Source organism: Prosopis cineraria, unplaced genomic scaffold, assembly GCF_029017545.1.
Source record: "Prosopis cineraria cultivar Desert tree isolate PC_DT_omini unplaced genomic scaffold, ASM2901754v1 PC6, whole genome shotgun sequence".
NCBI classification, from domain to species: Eukaryota; Viridiplantae; Streptophyta; class Magnoliopsida; order Fabales; family Fabaceae; genus Prosopis; species Prosopis cineraria.
In genome coordinates this window covers 36,642,840-36,665,055 of record NW_026555337.1, presented here as the reverse complement: position 1 = coordinate 36,665,055, position 22,216 = coordinate 36,642,840, and the positions used below count along the sequence as shown (strand labels likewise).

General features: G+C 28.3%; 1 protein-coding gene across 1 annotated transcript; it reads left to right on the top strand.

The window, feature by feature from the left end:
- The first annotated feature begins 8,596 nt into the window (after nt 1-8,596).
- LOC129314120 (isoliquiritigenin 2'-O-methyltransferase-like) lies at nt 8,597-20,669 on the top strand. The gene is made up of 5 exons (XM_054957490.1): nt 8,597-8,625; nt 9,222-9,365; nt 15,459-15,635; nt 18,328-18,642; nt 20,465-20,669. The coding sequence occupies exons 1-5, from the start codon at nt 8,597-8,599 to the stop codon at nt 20,667-20,669; spliced, it is 870 nt and encodes a 289-aa protein (XP_054813465.1).
- Nucleotides 20,670-22,216: the final 1,547 nt, after the last annotated feature.

The window sequence follows — 22,216 nt, the reverse complement described above, 5'->3', positions numbered from 1 at the left end:
TATCATTATTAGTCTTTTATTGAAGTATTTTACTTTTATGAATTATTTTAGTTTTGAAAATTATGAAATAATAATGAAGGATAATTAAATTATGATATGTGCATTTATTTTTCTTTGTTTATTAAACTTTAAAATTTCTTAGTTACTTAATTAATGCAAGCTTGTGCATTAGCTATGAAGTATTATTTTGGCAAGTTTTGATATTTGAAACAATTTATGCGAATTTAACATTGAGAATGAAAATTTTATTTTAAAAATAATTATTTTTTTTGTATGTTTGAAATGTGATTTTTAAGAAGACTCTAAATAGAACACTACTGCTAACGATAGTTCTGTTAACTTTTAGTGCGTTGTGGTTAATAACTAGCTAATTTGTCTTTTGGGTTTTGTCTTCACATTTGTTATTTGTGGGCTTTATACCCGCGTTTGATTTTCATGGCCTTAAGCCTCGTTTGGTTAGTATTACTCTTGTGGACTATATGTTTACTTTTATTTCGTAGCTCAAGTTGCATTTGATTACCCTCATGGATTGTGTATCCACATTTGTCTTCGTGGCATAAGCCACATTTGGTTATTTATTCTCGTAAACTATATATCCATGTTTGTTACCTGTTTTGTTGAGTCCTCACAATTCTAAATTTTGATTAATATGTGTATTTAAAATTCCAATGGTTTTGATTAGCAAGTATATTATTTTGATTTATGTATGAATAATTTGTTTTCTTTAAACATGATAGAATAAAGTGCTTCCAATTTACTCATTTTATGATTAAAAATTTAGATTTTTTTAGTAAGTTATTATAATGAATTATCACCTTTTCAATTATTGTACATGATTATTTAAGCTTATTATTTTTACTTTTTTAAATTTTAATTATGGGGATGCTATTCACTAAAAATTTATTTTGGTTTAGATTTATTAGCTAACATTCATCCCACTACTCATCTCTGAAGGGCATACAAGTATTCTGAGTGAGATTTTATTTAACATTATGTTCATTTAATGTAAATATTTGAATTTATGTATTTTAAGTTGAAGGTAAGATTATGTGCTCCACATAGTTTATAGTTAGAGTTTTTATTTTGATTTATATACTGTTTGCTAGCTGGAAAGAGTTGAGCTCTTGATTTATTTATATTTTGACCGAATCAATATATTGTAGAGTTTTTGAGAGATCCTATTTACAGGAAAGGTTCTACCGAAATTTCTACAAACATGTTAAAACTTTGTTATAATGATTAATATCAAAAGTGTTATGATTTCAATATAAATCTCATTACAATTTAGAAATAAAATGAACTTATGATTTTGAGGCTTACAGAAATATATGATGTGGTTCACACCTCATGCTAGTCACCCTTTATTTTGAGAATATGACACCATTGTTGTCTCCAACTTTATTATTTTGAAGAATGTCTTATATGTTTTAGATATCCAATATTAGTTTGTTATTAGTCACATGTATTACCTACTACTTGCCTTGCCACCTTTGACAAATCTCGTCGTGTTTTTCAGAATTTAGCCTCAAGGAGGATGATTAGCAATGTTAAGGAATGTAATGGGTTCTATTGTCTAGAAGGAAAATCCACCAATAAAATCTATTTGGTTGATCCTATTTCCAATTCTATTTTTGCCTTTTCTATTATGTCTCAAAAGACATTATGTTATGGCATCTTCATTTAGGTTATCCCAGTTTTCATTATATGAAAGTTTGTTTCCCAGCTCTATGAATAAAATCACATTTCATTGTGATACTTCCAATTTTGTAAACAAACTAACAATCCTTTCCAAACTAACTCTTATACCCTTACACCTTTTTCTCTCGTACATTGTGATGTGTGGGGTCCTTCACGACTTGAAACTCATATTATGGTTAGGTGGTTTGTTCCTTTTATTGATGACCATACACTATTGATATGGATTTTTCTAATGAAAGATAACTTTGAAGTTTGCATTGTTTTCAAAAATTTCGTACTTTTGTTCAAACTCAATTTCAAACTTTTATCAAAAATCCTTTATAGTGACAATAGAACTAAATATCTCAATTAAACCCTTAACACTTTTCTTACTAAAATAGGATACACCACCAAACTTCTTATGTGCATTCCCTTAAACAAAATGGAGTAGCCAAGAGGAAAAATAGACACCTATTCAAATTTGTTAGGGCCTGGTTATTAATTAACAATGTTCCACACAAATTTTAGGGAGATGCAGTCCTTATTGCTACTTACCTCATTAACCACATGCCCTATAAGTTCTCATCTTTTAAACCCTCTTGAGTTATTTTTGACATCCTATCTTCACTCTCAATTAGTTAACTCTCTTTCAAAAAAGGCATTTAGGTGCACAACCTTTGTCCTTCATGATGCAGGCAATAAACTTGAATCTCAGTCTATCAAATGCATTTTCTTAGGATATTCCTCTACCCAAAAGGGATATAAGTGTTATTATTCTAATACTCACAAGTTCTATGTCACTTCGAATGTCACATTTGTTGAATCACTATCTTTCTTCCTTAAATTACCCATTCAGGGGGAGAATGATGATGAATGGCTAATTTATGCCATAAACAATGGTCATTCAAATAATAAACAGACTAGTAGCCTAGTATGAGTCCTCATAAATCATCAGACCCTTTCTTTGCTGACTCTAGTTCTATACCTATCCCAGAACCTAAACAACCTACCCAAACTGAACCCAATTCTGAGCCATACTTGGATGAATTATGGACATACCAAGTTGAATAGCACACAAACAATAAAGATCCCATTGTCACTCTAAGTCAATGTCATGATTCTCAATCTAAGGGTAATCCCAAAGATCTTCAATGGCCTATTGCTCTTAGAAAAAGAGAAGAGGAGTTGTTCTAGAACCTTATAAATAGGTATGCCTCCTATGAAAAACACAACAATTCTCAATTTAATTAAGAACTTTTTTACTACTATTGATAGTGAGAATATACTTAAGACTTTTAAGGAAGCCATAGTTGACCCTAAATGGAAGGTGGCTATTAATGAAGAGGTAAAAGCTCTAAATAAAAATTAGACATGGGAAATTGTGGAGTTACTTTGGGGAAAGTTAGTTGCAGGAGTATAATCCTAATAGTAGTCTCAATAAATATAAGGCTTGATTAGTTGCCAAGGCTTTACCTAAACCTATGGCATTGACTACCAAGAAACCTACAACAAAAAATTGTCATTAAAAAACTTTTTGTTGCTACAAAAAGTCATTTTTAAAAAAAATGAAACAGCCATCTCATGCCACATCAACTAACATTTTATACTATATCACCTACTAAGTGTACACCTCCTCCTGCCACATTAATGTGATAAGCACCCAAACCTGCGAGTCCTGTTAACTTGATCTTTTTCAAACAATTAATAGAGCACAGTGACATGACATTAATGGCCATTTATCAGATCAGCAGAAAAAAGCACAAAATTAATCAAATTAACAAGGAAAAAACGTTATTAAGATATTATTATATATTGCCTACCTTTTGCTTAAATAAAAAAGATATTATTATGTATTGAAGTCATTTGTGTTCAATCATTAAGGTAAAGGATAATAAATTAGTCGATCGTAAGTCTCTGGAGGCTGCTTAACAATAGATGCCTAAACTTGATGGAGTAATGAAAATCAAATTGATTCAGTAATTTGATTTGGGTTGAAAATCATATTAGTTGAACAATTTGATCTGGTCATAAAAGTTAGGTTAAAGTGGGCTTTTGGTTGTCTAACTTTATATAATATTGAATAATTGTGTTGTCATTCTCTTAAGCTTAGTTGTTAATAGATTTAGGAGTAATTAATTTTTTTGAGTGGACCTTAAAGTAATTCTCCCAAAATGTTTAGTCAACCCACACTAGCCATCAATTAATTACGTTATTACAGATTATACATGTCTATCCTGATGATTAGCTGCGCTTAAGGCTGGCTAATCCTTCCCCCTTGCCCCAATCGATAAATACTTTTTTAACCTATGACAACGTAGACATATATACATGTTATAATATCACTAGTTTATTATTAGTATGAACTAACATAACTATTTATTCTATTATATAATTATTTGCTTTATATCGCCTGTGCTATATATCTATATAAAATTTAATTTATCAATAATAATAACAATATGACTAATGAATATGATCAATTTTCTATGTTGGTGATACTTTCTAAGTGTGGGTTCATGGAGGTTATATAGTTTTCTATTGGGACCCAATTTTTGTCTAGAAAAAAAATATATAAATGAAAACAAATCCTACATAGCTTCATAAAATTGAAGACCAGAGCGTCCCAATTGAAACATATTTCAAAATTCCTAATTGGATTTCCAAAGACCAAAAAAAAAAAATAATTAAAGAGAGATACGTATTGCAAATGTGAAATTCAAAAGCGACAGGTGAGAATTTTACCCTTAATGGAAATGTCATCTTACAGCGTGTTTGGAAAGGCCAAAAAATCGATTATTTAGGTCAAATAATCAATTTTCAGAATAATTATCCAAATAGTCAGAATCTTGATAATTGATTATTTGAGCTAGAATCACTTTTTAAAATAACCTTGAGTAAGTTTCTTATAGATTCAATTTTATTATTAAATAATATATTTTACTTCTTAGATAAAGTTTAATAAATTTAATAATATTGAATACAACTTTATCAATAATTTACTTTTAAAAAGAAATGTCCTTTATGATAATTTATACAACTGAAATTAATTTTAGTATCCAAACATATTGTGTTATAGCATAATCAATTATAATTAAAATTAATCATATTAATCAATTATTTTGATAATTAGTTATATCCAATTGAAATTCAAACAGACTTTTAACATGAATGCTAGGGTATCATTAAAATGAGGTAAGCTTTATGATGCCTTTGATATCATTGACTCCAGTGACACTTTAATAGCCATCGTGTTCTACTCATAGGCTTTCAGGGTAGCATGGCGGAGAAGTGAAAAGAGAAAAACAAAAATGAGATTACAGAAGAAGGAAGAACTATGATCTGTGGTGAAGAAATCAATGGCAGGAAATTTAAATTCTAAAATATCCATTTAATTCCACATACAATAATGGAAAGATTTTTGCATCACTGGATGGCATGTTCAGTTGGAAAATTGAAATTTTTGTCTTCGGCTCTTCTAAAGCACAAAGCAAGAAAAGGAGATGAAGCCCGTCATGGTAACTTCTTCATTATAAATTTAAAAACTAAGTCAATATATATATATATATATATATAGTATGAACAACCTATTCACATTGTGTAACATCCCAGTTTAAATTTTAATAGTTAATTTAGGTTAATAGAAATTTTAAAAAATATTTAGAGGTAAGCAAATTAGTAGGAGATGATTATTAAATTTAATTTAGGATATAATTCTAAATTAAAATAAAAAAATTAATTAATTAAAAAAATTATTATTAAATTATTATTATTATTAAAAAAAGAAAAGGTATAAAAAAAGAAGAAGAAGAAGAAGAGAAGGAATGGATATTTTCAGCGTTTCCACGTGCCATCATTACATATATATATATATATATATATATAAAAAAAAAAAAAGAAAGAAAGAAGAGAGAGGAAAGAGGAAAACAATAAAAAAAAGATGTGGGACCTACAATATTTTTTTTAAAAAAACCCATCCCTCCTTCTTCGTTTCTTCATTTCTCCTTCCTTTTTTTCATTTCTCTTCGTGTGCGAATAGAGGGGGCGACAGTGCGCAAGTTCGCTGGTACTGGGTTTTAAGGTAAGAGTTTTTAATAGAATATTTAGGGTGTGATTTCAAGCTTTTCAAGACTACGTATGTGATCTAAAATTTATTCTTAGCCATCCTTTCTTTTTGGTTTCTGATTTTGTGGTGATAGAAAATTTAGGATTTGGAAGAGGAATGAATTTATGTTGAATAAATATGGTTTTTGCGGTTGTTAGTAGTATAATAAATGTTCTAGAATATAACTTTGTTGATGAGCTTTGAATTTGAGGCTTGTGGATCAAATTCTAGACTAGATTTTTATTAAATCTGAAAATATATGTTGATTTATTGAGGTTTAGATGATTATTTGGGATGAGAAGTGAATTATTATGGCTATAGGATTATGATTCTAAGCTAGAGACTCAATTTTTAATTTTTGAATATTTTATGTGCCAATTTATGAAATAAAAAGAAAATTTTGATAATAGAAATTAGTTTAGAAATTGATTTTTAAATTATTAATATTTATTGATGAGTAAAAGAGGAGTTAAAACTTTTACTTAATAGTATTAACTCTAGATTTGTATTAAGACTGAGATTAGGAATTATGTTATATTTTTAATTCTATTATTAGAATTATTTTATTAGTTTCAATAATTGAAACTAATATTTATAAATAATATGTTATTTGTAGATTGTGTTATTGGTGAAGATTGTGGTGGGAGAGAAATTTGTAAGGAATAATTTATTGAAAAAGCCACGAGGTAATCATGCTTTTAATTTGTGATTAGTGTTACTTCATGTTAATTAGGTGATTATTGAGAAAATTATGAATTTTATAATATTGTATAATTGTGCAATATTATTATGAATTTGTTTGATTATTGTGGGAGGTGTTGGGAAATTTGCTATTGTTGTTGTATTTATGTGCCACATGGTACGCCCCTATTGGAGCTCAATAGGTGGCTTGTAAGGGTTCGGACTAATCTACCTTTGGCCGGGTAATTTAGCACCGAGTAAGGGCTACGGCTCGAGGTTAATGGAGGATATAAGGGTGGTTATTTGTGTGTATTGTAATATTTCTTATATTTTGTTGGAATTATATTATTTTTAATTCTCACTTAGTAAACACACACTTAACTATTTGTATACACTATCATAAATTGGCTTTGGTTATGAGACTTTTGAGTCTCATTATGTGGTTAACAATTTTTAGGAGAAGAGCCACGAGTGACACGTGGAGGAGTCCCAGAGGCTTAGTGGCATAGATCCACTGTCTCTTTTGGGTATTTGATTTATGATTTATAATATTTTATATTGCCAATATTGGGGCTTTTTGTTTATTGACAATTATATGAATATATAAATGTAATCATGCCTTTCAAACTATTTCTATTTTTAGTACACTTTGGATGACTGTAATTTTAATATTTGGTTTACTTTGGATTGGTTAAAATGGCATGATTATGAGGCCAATTACTGGCTTATTTTAAAAATTGAATAAATTATTTACTTTACTTGTTGGGAGTATAAGGATGGACAAATGTGATTTAGTTTACTTATTGGGAGTATAAGGATGGACAAATGTGATTTAGCTTAATGGCATGTGGGAGGTAAAAATTTAGCTGAAATGTTGTATTGTGCGAGTTGAAGCCAATTATAAAATATTTTTATATTAAAATTATTGATATAAAATGTGTTGGGTGGTTGTAACCCAACTATGGTTGAATTAAATTATTTAAAAAAAAATTTGGTGTGTTACACATTGCAGATTTAAATTATAATTAACAATTAAAATTAATTTCACAAATAGGATAGGGGTGAGGACATTATGATACTTGAAATTTTTTTAATATTTTTAAAATGTTCTAAGATAAAATTTAAAATTTTGAATTAGTTGAGAAGCAATGGACTTACGATCGAGATCATGGGAGAAAATATTTTGGGATAAGGAAAAGCAATTGTTGCTAATTTTATTAGAGATAATGATGATATTATTTTTGAAAAAATAATTTTAAAAATTAATGATGAAGTGGATAGCTTAGAATCACAATATTTTAAAAAAGTGCTTGTTATTCTTATATTATATATATATATATATATATATTTCAGGACTTATCTGAAATTTAAATGAAGAAGTCAATATATTTTGCTCAGATATAAATTTTCATTGCATTTAAATAATATTGATCTTTTAAGTAGAGAAATAATTGACAAAATTTTATTTAACCTTATTTAACATTATTAATTTATTAATTTATTTAGTTTTTAAAGATCATGGCATGAAACTATACCTTTAAAATTTAACTCTTCTTGAATAAATTTTATTTTCTCAAATAATTATTTAGTAAATTTTAATTAACCTAAAATAATCTCATCAAATTTAAATAAATATTTAATAGTTTCAATTTACTCAATAAATTAATTTCTATTACTTAAATTTTATAATAAAAGTTATGATGTTACACATTGCCTATAACCTCACACCATGTCAACCACTGCGAGTGCATAATCTTGTCTCATGTCATAAAAAGGATCTCATAAATATGTAATTGATCTAATTAACTTCTAATTATTTCTCTACCTCATAACAATAAGGTTGATTTAAATAAGTTTTCATATTCTTCTTAGTACTAATTTATTATAAAAAGCTTTTTAGTAACTTCTTATTTTCTTTTTAATAACAATGGAAACATAAACACTAGGTAAAATCATGTGACATCTTTGTCCAAAAACTAAAAGCCATTAGAGCTTGATAGATAAAGCTAACATGATGGCCTTGTTTGGTATGTGGCAATGGGGGGTTGGGATTAGGACTAGGTTTAGGTAATACTACTTTTAACAAGTTTGGTATGAAGTATTTAACAATCCCTAGGCTTGCTCAATCCCACCTAAATGAGAATACTCAAACCCACCATCCTCAGGTACTGCAAATTTTATCTTGGGATTAGAATTTTTTTGATTGAAATGACCCTAAAAAATGCCCAGGTTTTCTCCTCCCTTAAAGAACTCCAGCACGGCACCTTCCTTTTCCACCGTCGACGACCTCCAACACTCCACCTTACTTTCTCACCGTCAATGACCTCCTGCTATCCACCTTGCATCTCCTCCATCGACGACACTTTTGTAGAGGAATAGATTTAAATCCAAGACAAAGAAACCCAGAAATAGTATAGCAATGATGTTCAAGCTCAAAAAGAAAAATTGCAATCTTACAAAAAACTTCAACAGCTCAAAACCTTTTTCTCTAAAATGACAAAATGGATGAGAAATCCAATAGTACAATCACAAAAGTAGAACTTCTTGTCTGAGAAAAACACAGTACTCAAGCTTAAATCTCCACCATTATAGAAGCTACATAGAGCTTCAAAATTTCTAGAATTTCAAGAAAAAAAATCAACAAGTACATAGAAAAATGACATATCTGCTTCAAAAAATCTTCGAAGTGACATGTGAAATTGTTGAACACCATTGCAATGCAAAGCACTCTTATCTATTTCCTCAATCGATCTCACTGCAGGTGCTCATCTCTATCTGTTGATCTCTATCATCGCATAGAGTTGCAAGCCTTCATCCTTGAAGCAAAGAGTGATCATGCAAGCAGGCAAAGAGGGAGAGTGAGGGAGATGGGTTTGATTTCGCAGAGGGAGGAATGGGCTTTTAGGTTTACAATTTTTTTATTAATTATATAGGGTATGGTCTTTTCATGATTTATGTTTAAGTGTAAAATAAAATAGAGTTGCAAGCCTATCATCGCATAGAGTTGCAAGCCTTCATCCTTGAAGCAAAGAGTGATCATGCAAGCAGGCAAAGAGGGAGAGTGAGGGAGATGGGTTTGATTTCGCAGAGGGAGGAATGGGCTTTTAGGTTTACAATTTATTTATTAATTATATAGGGTATTTTGGTCTTTTCATGATTTATGTTTAAGTGTAAAATAAAATAAAGGGAAGTATTCCTTATAATCATTACTTCATACCAAACGTAATTTTAAAGCATTATTTTCAATTTCAATCCCAATCCCAACACCAATGCCAATCATAATCCCTATCCCTCTAAACCTAAGCATGCATACCAAACAAGTGTATACTAGGCCAAATGTCAAGTGTGCAGTATGCCATGTAGTGCGCAATGCCATTCGTATCTCATGAAATTTATATGTACAACTTTAATGTCTTAATCCCTTTGAATCAAACTTCCAATATCCATAATAGCACCCCTATTCAAGTAACTTTTTTTACAGGATCACAAAAAATTGAATCTAAAGCATAAAGTTTTAGAATACTTTTACTTTGATGTATTTTTTATTTATCCTCTAAACAATTTTAGCGTGTGTTTAGTTTTCAGTTTGTTAAAAGTTCATTTGGTGAAAGTCAGTTTAGTGAAAGTCAGTTATTGTAACAAAATTTGTATTTGAATACATTTTTTTAAAAATTAGTTTGGTACATTGAAAGTTGTTTGGTCTGTGATAGTGAAATGTGCTTTTGAATATACAATTACCAAAAAAAATATTTTATGATGATTTGTAATTTTTATTATACAAATCTAATATATTAAAATACTTAAAAAATGTGATAAAAATTTTAAACAATATAAATTTTGATCTATAATGCTAGAAATTTGATCTCTAGTTATTTGTATTTTTTTAATTTGTAATTTTAGACAATGTGATAAAGATTTGTAATTTTTATTATACATGAATGCTAAAAAATAACATGATTAATTATTCAATTTATAATGCTAAAAATTTGATACCTAATTATTATTATTGAAATAATAATTATATTTTTAATGAATAAACTATTTTTTAAATAAAAGAATAAGAGATTAAACTTGAGATAGTATGGTCAAATAATATCTTACTTTTTAAAAGTTTCAAATAGTTATGTTTCAAAAATTTACTTTTAGCTACTGTTTGAATGTGCTTTTAGAATGTGTTTTTCTGTAAAATATTTTACCTAAATAACTTTCTGCTTTTTGAAAGTAAAATTTTGCTTTCTGAACATGAAAAGCAAGAAAACGAAACAGACCCTTAACTTTAGATATCATAAGGGGAGAATCACATTCAAGGACTACTTAAATAAATTAATCATAGAGGAGGACTGACAACAAGTTCCATTAAAAATAAATAAATTTACATCTTCATTTTAATAATAATACATTCTGTGTTAGTCCTTGGATGTGATTCTCCCTATTATAATTTATATTTAATATTTTTTAAATTTATGTATTGGTATGTAAGTAAGTATTTGTCTATAAATTAGCCTAATTGTAAATGAAAGTAATCACCTATCAAGATTTTAATTAAATCATATTAAAATACTGGCTTAATAACATTATTCTTAATAATGATGAGCTATATATAACTAAAAAAGATTATGAATAGTAAAAAAATTTTAAAAATGATTTAATAATTAAACTTAACACATTTTCATTATTATTCCTTTTATTTTATGATCCTATATATCATTTATTTGTCATTCTTTATATAAGATACAAAATTTAATTTCATAAATACATTTTGAATGATAATTTTTTTTAATTTTAAATTCTTAAAAATAATTCATAAGAAATTTTTTCTAATTATTTAAATGATAATTTTATAAATTATTTGAAATAAATTAAAATTATATTTATTTTTTAAAGTACTTAGAGGCAACATTTTATATAAATTATTTTTAATTTCAAAATTATTTTTTATAAAAATATTTTTGATGGTGACAAAATGGGGCCACAAAAAAGTTATTTTTTTAGATTTATTATGATTATAAGTGATCTTGTTATCTTAATTGAGTATATTAGGTTGAAATGAATTATTACTTCTTATATAAAGAAAAGTAAAAGAAAAAAAAACTAAGTGAATACTAAACTAACAGGACTAGTCTCCTAATCCTATAGATCAAGTTTGGTCCTGTTAAGTTTCAGGTTATTATTAGATAAAATCTGACTATGAGTTGCTTAATCCAATCATTTTCATGAAAGAGATTAAACTTTAAATTAAGTATAAATTCAATACCATCTAATCCTTTGTGCAGCCTTAGGTGTGATAATGACTATAATTATAACTATCATATTTTTATTTATTTCTTAATAAAAAATTATCAAATTTATCATACATATTTTAGATATTAAAAATGGTTCCCAAAAAAAAAAAAGAGGAACGTGTACGGGTGGAGATTTTCTGCGAATAAGTTTTGTTGATGCAAAATTGAAAAAGGTCTAAACCACAATTTCTAAAAAAAATAAAAAAATAAATAAATTGAGAAATTTTTTCTATATTGGTGAATTGATCCATGGGCCTAATTTAAAATTTGATTGTTGATCTTAGCCAGAAGGCCCATTTTTTATTTTAATTCTGAAAAACATGTTGAACAGATGCCCAATTGTGGCCCAAAAAATAAACCCAATTTGACAAGGGTTTAGCATGGGCCTAATTTAAAATTTGATTGTTGATCTTAGCCAAAAGGCCCATTTTTTATTTTAATTCTGAAAAACATGTTGAACAGATGCCCAATTGTGGCCCAAAAAATAAACCCAATTTGACAAGGGTTTAGCATGGGCCTAATTTAAAATTTGATTGTTGATCTTAGCCAAAAGGCCCATTTTTTATTTTAATTCTGAAAAACATGTTGAACAGATGCCCAATTGTGGCCCAAAAAATAAACCCAATTCTAACTCTCCGTGTTTGTTTTTGCCAAGACCCAATTCTAGTTCTCAATTTGAAGCCCAACTCACGTACTGTTCCTTCTCGAGAAGCCTATCAAATTGGTTTTTCTTGGATTACAACTCATGCAAATGTTATTGGCAATCAACGGTAATTGAATATGACAAAAGAGGCTAATCCTTTACAACATAGTAAATCAAGATTTGGATCTTTGTTGAGAAAGGTGAAAAAAAAAAAGGGTTATTGGCAAGTTAAAAGCTACCTTCAAATTTTAGTTTGATAAAAATTCATTGTTACTAATAGAAGTTATATCTAGTAAAAGACGCTAGTTATTCATAACGTGATAAATTAAGATTTGAATATCTCTTTAGAGAGATAATTACATTTACTGCCTAACAGTACCTCAAATAGAATTGTTTTCAATAAAAGAATACCTACGGATAACCAAAAAAAAAAATCATTTGTCAAAGATTTTCCCCCCTTTTTAAATAGTAGTGTTTCGAGAAGTGAATACCAACCAGAGAGCTTTGTAAAAAAATACTCTTGTAAATTCTGCATATATTTGTTGGACCTTTTTTTTTTTTTGGTAATTAAGCGCTTTAATAGGAAAGCTCTTGCACGCTTTTTTTTTTGGGGTAATAGTGATTTTTCATATTTGAAACCATGCTCTTCTTTCTCATTGAATTTCCAACATGTGGTTTAGGTTTCCAATTTAAAATTGATCCATAGCCTCTCAAAACATCAACAGTAGTACCTCCACCTATCAGCATTCTTTTTAAGTAAACCTAATATTTTATATGTGTTAACTTTGAGTTTTGTTTGGGTGTTCATTACAATGGTGCTCATCACTATGATGAGATCTGAACCATTGAGATTTAAACCATTATTATATGTTATACTTTTTAAAATAAAAATTTATAAAAGTTATAAAATAATTTTAATAATTTTTTATTTTTAATATGGTCTATATTTAATTTGAAGGGTCTAATTTAATATTAAAATTTTTATAATTACTATATATGGACTATTCAGATATACTTTGCATAGTTCAAATTAATATTAGATTAAATCTAGATTCTGTAGAGTACATCCGAATAATTAATATATATCAATTATAAAAATTTTAATATTAAATTGGCCCCTTCAAATTAAATCTAAACCATATTAAAATGAAAAATTTATAAACATTATTTTATAATTTTTATAATTTTTATTTTAAAAAATATAATTTATAATAATGGTTTAAATTTGGACCATCCAGTTAATGGTCCAGATCTTATCATAATAATGAGCACCATGGTGCTCCATTACCAAAAAAAACAAAAAAACTTTTGGTGGCGATAAAAGTTGGTATCAAAAGTTCAAAAGTCATTGCTAAAGGTTTTTAATAGTAATTTTTTGTTGCCAAAGGGTTGTCACTAAAAATCTGATTGCTAATGATTTTTGGTGGTGACAAATATAGTCACTGCCAAAAATATACCATTGTCGTTGCCAAAAGTATTTTGCTGCTAAAAGTTTACCTTTGGCAAGGTATATTTTGGTGGCATCTATGTTCATTGCTATATAAAACCATCAGTGACTACATTTTAGTGGTGACCTTTTAGTGGCAAAAAGTTGCCGGTAAAAACCTTTTTGTTGCTACAAAAAGTCATTTTTTTAAAAATAAAAGAGCCATCTCATGCCATGTCAACTAACACTTTGTGTCATATCACCTATCATGTGTGCACCTCCTCATGCCACATTAATGTAATAAGCACCCAAACCGAGTCTTGTTAACTTTATCCTTTCCCAACAATTAATAGAGCACAGTGACATGACATTAATGGCCATTCATCAATTCAGCAGAAAAAAGCACAAAATTAATCAAATTAACAAGGAAAAAACGTTATTAAGACATTATTATATATTGCCTACCTTTTGCTTAAATAAAAAAGATATTATTATATATTGAAGTCATTTGTGTTCAATCAGTAAGGTAAAGGATAATAAATTAGTCGATCTTAAGTCCCTGGAGGTTGTTTAACAGTAGATGCCTTAATTTGATCATGGCGTAATGAAAATCTAATTGATTCAGCAATTTGATTTGGTTTGAAAAATCAGCACATTGATTGAACAATTTGATCTGGTTATGGAAGTTAGGTTAAAGTATGCTTTTGGTTGTGTAACTTTATATAATGTTGAACAATTGTATTGTCTTTCTCCTAAGCTTAGTTGTTAATAGATTTGGAAGTAATTAATTGTCTTGAATGGACCTTAAATAATTCTCTCAAAATGTTTAGTCAACCCACACTAACTATCAATTAATTACGTTATTACAGATTGTATATGTCTATCCTGATAACTAGCTATGCTTAAGGCTGGCCAACCCTTATTTTTTTCTGTCGACAAATACTTTTTAACCAATGACAACGCAGACATATATACTTGCTATAATATCATTAGTTTATTATTAGTACGAACTAACATAACTATTTATTCTATTATATAATTATTTGCTTTATATTGCCTATGCTAGATGTTTATATAAAATTTAATTTATCAATGATAATAATAATAATATCACAAATGAATATGATCAATTTTTTACGCTGGTGATAGTAGATAGTAAACTATGTAAACAATTACTGGAGAAAGTATTTTTTTCATATTATTGTCTATAATATTTCTCTAGTCTTATTTATAAATCACTTCCAACATGTTTCACCATTATTAAAGAAAACATCAAATCCCATTAACTCTGTCTAAAAGTTTAATAAATTTTCAACTTTCCTCTATTAAATATATATATTTTAATAATATATTTTATCTCTTCAGTATTTAATAGAGGATAAAAAGGAAAACTTATGATAAAAATTTTATAATGTGACTTGTAAAAAAGACAAACAAATTATTCTTTCTGTCCTATAAAGACGAGGAGGGAGTACTATTTTTTTTTTTCTTGTAAAGCGTTCCCTTACTCCCCAAAAACACTCAAAATAATCATGGCTTTGAATTCTACAGAGAAACAAAATGAGATTATTAATGCTCCTTCTTTTCTCAAGGAAGGAAACGATGAATATGATTCATCTATCCTTTTGCCTTTGTCCTGTGAAGTAGCCATATCTTCACTGTAGCTCTAAACGCTGCTATCGAGCTCGACTTGTTCGACATCATCACCAAGGAAGAAGAAGAAGGAACTCATGTCGGCTTTAGAAATAGCTTCCAAGCTTTCATGTTCATGTCAACACAAAGACTTGGTTCTCAGGTTGGATCGTCTCTTGAGGCTTCTCACAAGTCACTCTCTTCTTACTTGTTCATATGAAGAATTTGGCGACATTGATGATAAAGAGATTAGAGTCTATGGATTTCTCCCATTAGGCAGCACTTTTTGAGTGCATCTTTGGGCTTGCAGACAATAACCTTTTCTCATCCTGCATTCACACGTGTTTGGTAAGATTTTTCTTTTTATTCTTCATTTTGACTCATAGTTATACCATTTATAACAATGAGATAATGCGGTGATGGATGATGGTTAATATTTAGAGTTAAAGTAGAAATATAACCATAAAGAATTTTGTGAGAAGTTACTGACATCTTTAACTCAAATATGGTGCAATTTTTACCTGTAAATTATACAAACAATGCAAAAATCCACAATTCATAACGGAGGCTAAATGATCTTTGAATAAAAATTGTGGGTCTCACCTACTGTACCATGTGTAAATGAGTTAGGGGCAGAAATATCTATCATATATTATAATGTGGTGCAATTTTTCTTATAAAACCTAAAATATGGTGCAAAAATCCTCTTGAACAAAACTAAAATGCATTCATAATAATGAAAAAGAGAGGTACAACAACGTAACATAACAAGAGAGATGAATCACTCGTCGATCTTTCACCTCTTTCATCAAGACAAAGTGGAAAATGATCAAAGATTACTACTAGAAAAATGAAAATTCCTCGCTAAATGTCATTTTCCCTAGCTAAATTACATTGTAACGAGAGATTTTGTCCATTGCTAAATTTGTAGTTAAAAGAGGGCTTGCTAAATTTAATGAGAAATAATTAGCGAGGGATTTAATTCCTTGCTAAAATTAGTTAGGGATTGAATCTCTCGATACTATTATTCAAAATTTAATAACTTTAGTAAGGGATTAGTCCCTCACTAAATATGTCTATATTTAAAAATAATGATATTATATCACCTGTTATGTGTGTGTCAACTTGTGGCATGTCACTACAACCTTACGCCTTGTTAGCTACCATGTCATCTATCATTTTGTGCCTCATCACCCACCACATATGCGATAACTCATGACATGTTATTGTCCATCTTGCATTATGCCACTTGCTCCTTACCATATCATATATTCATTATATTTATGTCAAAGTCAAGACTTGAACCTTTGACCTCATACCTTCCAAACCTTATGCTTTTCTTCTTTGTCAGTTGAATTAAAAGACACTTGCAGTCATTATATGAGAAATTAAATATACATTATTTAACTACATAAATATATCAAATAATATATTATAAGAATACACACTTATATACGTGTTAAATATTATTTTTAATTATTAATGTGTTAAAAATATTTATATTTTATTTAAATTATTCTTTATATTATATTTTTAATAAAATATTATTTTATTAATGAAAATCAACTTAAAATAAAGAAAATATTAAATAATTTTATTATGAATATTTTAGTTAACTTTTAAGTTTATTTTTTATTTTTAAATGAAACTAATTAAATATATAATTAAAGATCATTGTCAAAAGTTAAATTTTTTTTGTAGCAATTAGCTAGGGACAAAATATCCCTCACTAAATTCCTTACTAATTATCTTATTTTAGAGAGAGATTGACAGTCCCTTACTATTTTTCTTACAATTCTCTTATTTTAGAGAGAGATTGATAGTCCCTCGTTATTTTCCTCCTAATTTTAAGTCAAGCTATGAAATTAACATTCCATGCTAATTTTCTTATTAATTTGGTATTTTAGAAAGGAATAGATGATTACTCACTAAATTCTCTCTCTAATTTATATTTTTCTAGTAGTTGATGAAATAGGTTCTCTCCAAATTATGTGCTTTCCTAGTAAAAGAATGAGCACTATTAACAACATTTCTATAGACAAAATTACTTGAAACTAAATCCCTGTTAATCATAACATGTTGGAATTTGCATAAAATTCACCTTTGATGAGCCATTAGTGTGATGTGATAATTCGGTAATAATATGTTGATCGAAATATGAAATTAATTTGATTAATTTTTGATTGAATTTCAAAAAGAGAAGTATCCTCTACAATAATGGTGATCATTCAAGTTAATTTATTCCCTCCATAATGAGGCAAATTATTATTGATTTGATTTTTCTTTTTGGAGATGGCCTCCCTCCCTTGTAAATAGAGAAGGTGGATGGAGGTAGTACACACACCAGAACAAATAGTTCTCTAATTTTTTTCTTCCTCTCCTTCTCTTTCTCTCTTCAATTTATCTATGGTGCATGATAGTCTAAACTCTAGTAGTCTAAAACTCTTGTGAGTATTTGGGTAGATTCTACTATGCTCGAATCTGGTAAGACTTTGACCTGAATCCTTTTATTTGGTTTATTATTTATTTAATAATCCTTCATACAATATTGTAAAATAATCTAAAATACCTCAATATTCAACAAGATTACAAGATTTAAAGTAAAGGTGACAAATATATCTAAATCTTCAAATCTTCAAAATGATTGCCCAATAAAAACCAAATCTTCGAATATTCCTCTTCTTGCTTTCCTTGTTTTCATTAGTTACACATTGGCGGCTGATTCAACTTTTCTTATACATTTCATTTCTCTCCTTTTTCAAATAAGGCAAACAGAGATAAAAAAGTACTGCCAATTATAAAAAAAAAATTGAGCATTTTATTTTATTAATTATATATGCTTGTTATTATGTTGTTTCATTTTTTTTTTTAAATTTCTACGCAGGCTGAACTTTAAGGATGCAATCACTGACGAAGACAATGACTTGTTCAAGAAAATTCATGGAATGCCAATTTACCAATACGCAGAGACAGATCCAACATGGAACAAGACTTTCAACAAAGCAATGGCCAATATTAGCAACCTACAAATGAGAAGGACGTTAGAAATATACAAAGGATTTGAGGGAGTATCAACACTTGTTGATGTCGGAGGTGGCACTGGTCAAAAACTAGCAATGATTGTCGCTAAGTATCCTTCAATTAAGGGTATCAATTTTGATTTGCCCCATGTTAATTCAAAATTCACCACCCCATTCAGGTATTTCTATATCATTTTATGCCAATTCAAATAATTAGGATTAGAATTAAGTTTCTTCAACTATCGTGTAGTTTGCGCAAGTAAAGAGAAACACACACACACACACACACACACTTGGTAGTGAATTCCCTGCTTGGAAGATAGAAATAGAACACAATTTGTGTATATGCATCTCTTTCTAATTTCACTTCGTAAGATTTGAGAGTTTAGAAACATATCTCCGGTGATGATAAAACTTCTCTTTTACCACTCGGGATTACTGCAGAGGATTTAGTAGATACACTAGACCTCAAAGACAGAGAGGGGGTGGGAAGCAGAGAAAGTACTTCTTCTGTCGTACTTTTCAAATGCTGAACTTAATTATTTCCCATATTTCACAATCAGGATTTAAGGCAGTTACATTATTTTGAATAACAAAAATTATAATTTCTCCCTCTTAAAGTATTCTGGCAGTCACCATTCTAGTATAAAACAATTATTTAATCCAATTTGGATATTTGCTCACTTGACCAATTCTTTAAGGTTGTAATTCAACGTATGTACTATAGGATAATTAGTGATACAGGTCATCCTTTATGCATATTCCATCTTGTAAAAATATTTAATAACTGGGAAAGAAGAAATATGTAGACAAGTGGAGCAACTATATTTTAAGAAACCATATCTTTTTGAGCTGCTTTTCATTGATGAGCTACTTTTAAATAACCGTTTTTTTTTGGAAGGGATTGAGCATGTCGGAGGTGATATATTTGAAAGTGTTCCAAAAGGTGATGCCATAATGTTGAAGTTTAGTATGAAAACTTGAGATTCAAATTAGTTAGCAGTATTTTGGCATGCTACATTGTTATTTTATTTTAAATTAATGTGCATTTTTACATGTAAACTTTTTTTTTAAGCAGAGGTGATTTAAGTTGGAGCATTTTATTAGGAAAAATTGGCCCACTAGCCCCAAAAAATCTTGTACTTAGAAAATATGGATTAAGTTTTTGAAATTTTGAGAGTGTAGCGAGTCCACATTAATATATAAGGGGTTAATTATTGAAAATATAAAAATTTACAAAAGTTTATAATTACTATATAATGACATATCATTGACAAATATAATTAACCGGTCATTACATAAAATATAATAAATATTAGGCTATCTTCTTAGTAATCTTATAACATGAGTTATATATGCAAAAGTCCCTTATTATTATCCTTTTGTTAAACCTTTGTTATTTAGATTGTTAAAAACTATATCCTTATATAGTTTTTTTTAATTATATCATTATTTTATTTATTATGTATTTTAAAAAATAGTTCTTTGAAATTTCAGTTGTCATTTTAAGGGTTAATATTAATAATCATCCATAAGAAATTAAAGTAATTAATGAGAGAGTTTAAACCAGTCAAATATTATATCATTTCACTTAAGGGTATAATTAAAAAGATGTCAAATTTTTTTAGAAGATTAAGATTTCAACTAACCTTTTTGAAGACCCATTGTGCAGTTACCAATGTTCTATATTGTGAAACTCTATCATGATACTAAAGTTGACTAAATTTCAATGCTAATATATAATTAACATGTTTTCTCATTTTGAAGTTTGTTAACTTTTATATGATTCTCAAACTATTCAAACACATTTTAATTAAATAGAGTATGCTATCTAGTGCAATGTAAGGGGCGCTTCTTAATCAAATGTCTTAATGAAAATGACACACACCACACACACACTCTCTCTCTCTACAAAATTCCAGAATATTTATCTAATTGATTAGGTTTTGGATGAAACAAATAAATATGGATCTTGATGATGTTTATGGTGATACTTTGCAGGCTATTTGCCACAATTGGTCTGATGAAAAAAAGCATAAAACTTTTGAGCGAATGCCATGAAGGATTGCTTGAAAATGGAAGGCTAATTGTGATGGACTTAATAATGCCAAAAGCAATTGGACCAACAGAAGAAGCCAAGCTTGTATTAAGCATGGACAATCTCATGTCATTTTTTGATAGTAAAGAAAGAACTGAAAGAGTTTGAATCTCTCTTAGGCGATCTGGGTTTCTGATTTCAAGGTTGCTTGTTGTGCCTTCTCTGCTCTTGGAGTCATGGAATTCTATAAATAAATGGAGTTAATAAGAATGTATTGTGTTGTGTTGGTGTATTATTATGTATCACTTATTGTCTATGTTGTATTATGTATTATTTAGTTAAATGTATATATTGATATACTATTGATTAAAGTGGCACATGTGTGTGTATTTAAATCAAAACCTTTACTTGGTGCTTCTTCCAGTTCCTGCATTGCTAAATTATATCAGTCTTGGCGACAATTATTCTTAGTTTCTCATTTTTAATCCTTGATCATCTTTATTGTTGTTCTTCTTGTTGGTGATATAATTGTTTGACCAAATCCTAGAATCTTGCTCCGTTACTTACCGAATGAACATGACAAGCACAATTATAAGTAGTTACTAAAGACTTTTTCACCATAAGTTTTGTTAATATTTTTTTGTGAACCAAATGTTGCTGCTAAAAGTTTTTTGTCACTAAAAGTTTTTTTTTTTTTTAGCGACACCTGTCAAAAGTTTTTTTTGCCAAAATATAAAAAGGTTATCTTATGCAAAGTCACTCACTATGAGTGCATCAACTAATGTCATGTCACTTACTATCTCACGCAATGTCACTTGTCATGTGTGCATTAGCTAATGCTAAGTTATGTAACAACTGCAACAATACGACATGTTTCCAACCAAATTTAACTAAAGCATGTCCATAATAAGTATATGGGATTCCAAAAATAAGGCTATGTTTGGATTGTCACTGGATGAGTTTTTTGGGAGCCCTAACCTTAGTTTGAAAAGCAAAAGTTCACTGAGTGATTTAAAAATATGTTTGGATTAAAAAAAATTCAAAAGAGATTTTACTTCAAAAGCCCATCCATTGAGATAGAAGTTCAAATTTTGGCTTATGGTAAAGGTGAAGTGCGTTGCATATTATTCGAGGCAAATGAATGTCAAATTTTTCTTTATCTTCTCTTTTCTCCTCTCTTCCAATTTTTCGGATACAAACTTATTATTTTTGCAATCTTTTTCAGATTCAGGAGGGGGAAACCTGTAGCAGATTTTTCATTCTCATTTATTTTTTTATTCAAAAAAAATTGAAGGAGGAATTAACTGTAATTTTTAATTTATTTTTATAAAACAATAAAAAACTATATATAACACAAATCATGTGAGATTGTTTACGTATGTTGTATAAAGTCTAAAAATTAAATTGTATTATTTTTAATTTAGTAATATTCAATGTTTTATTAATTTTATTTTATATAAAAAGAATATTATATTAATAATTAATTTTTAATTTATAAATTTATTTTATCATTTCACTCTACCTTTTTGCTTAAAAATTATGATTTTTTATTTACCAATTTATTTTAGAATTTTTAAGTCTCTTTTTTCTAAAAAAATTATAATTTAAAGTTATTATTTTTCTTAGAAATATCAAATGAGTTACAAAATATATTTATATATAACAAAATTCATGTATATTTTTGTCATATTATATTTTTAACTGACTTTTGAATC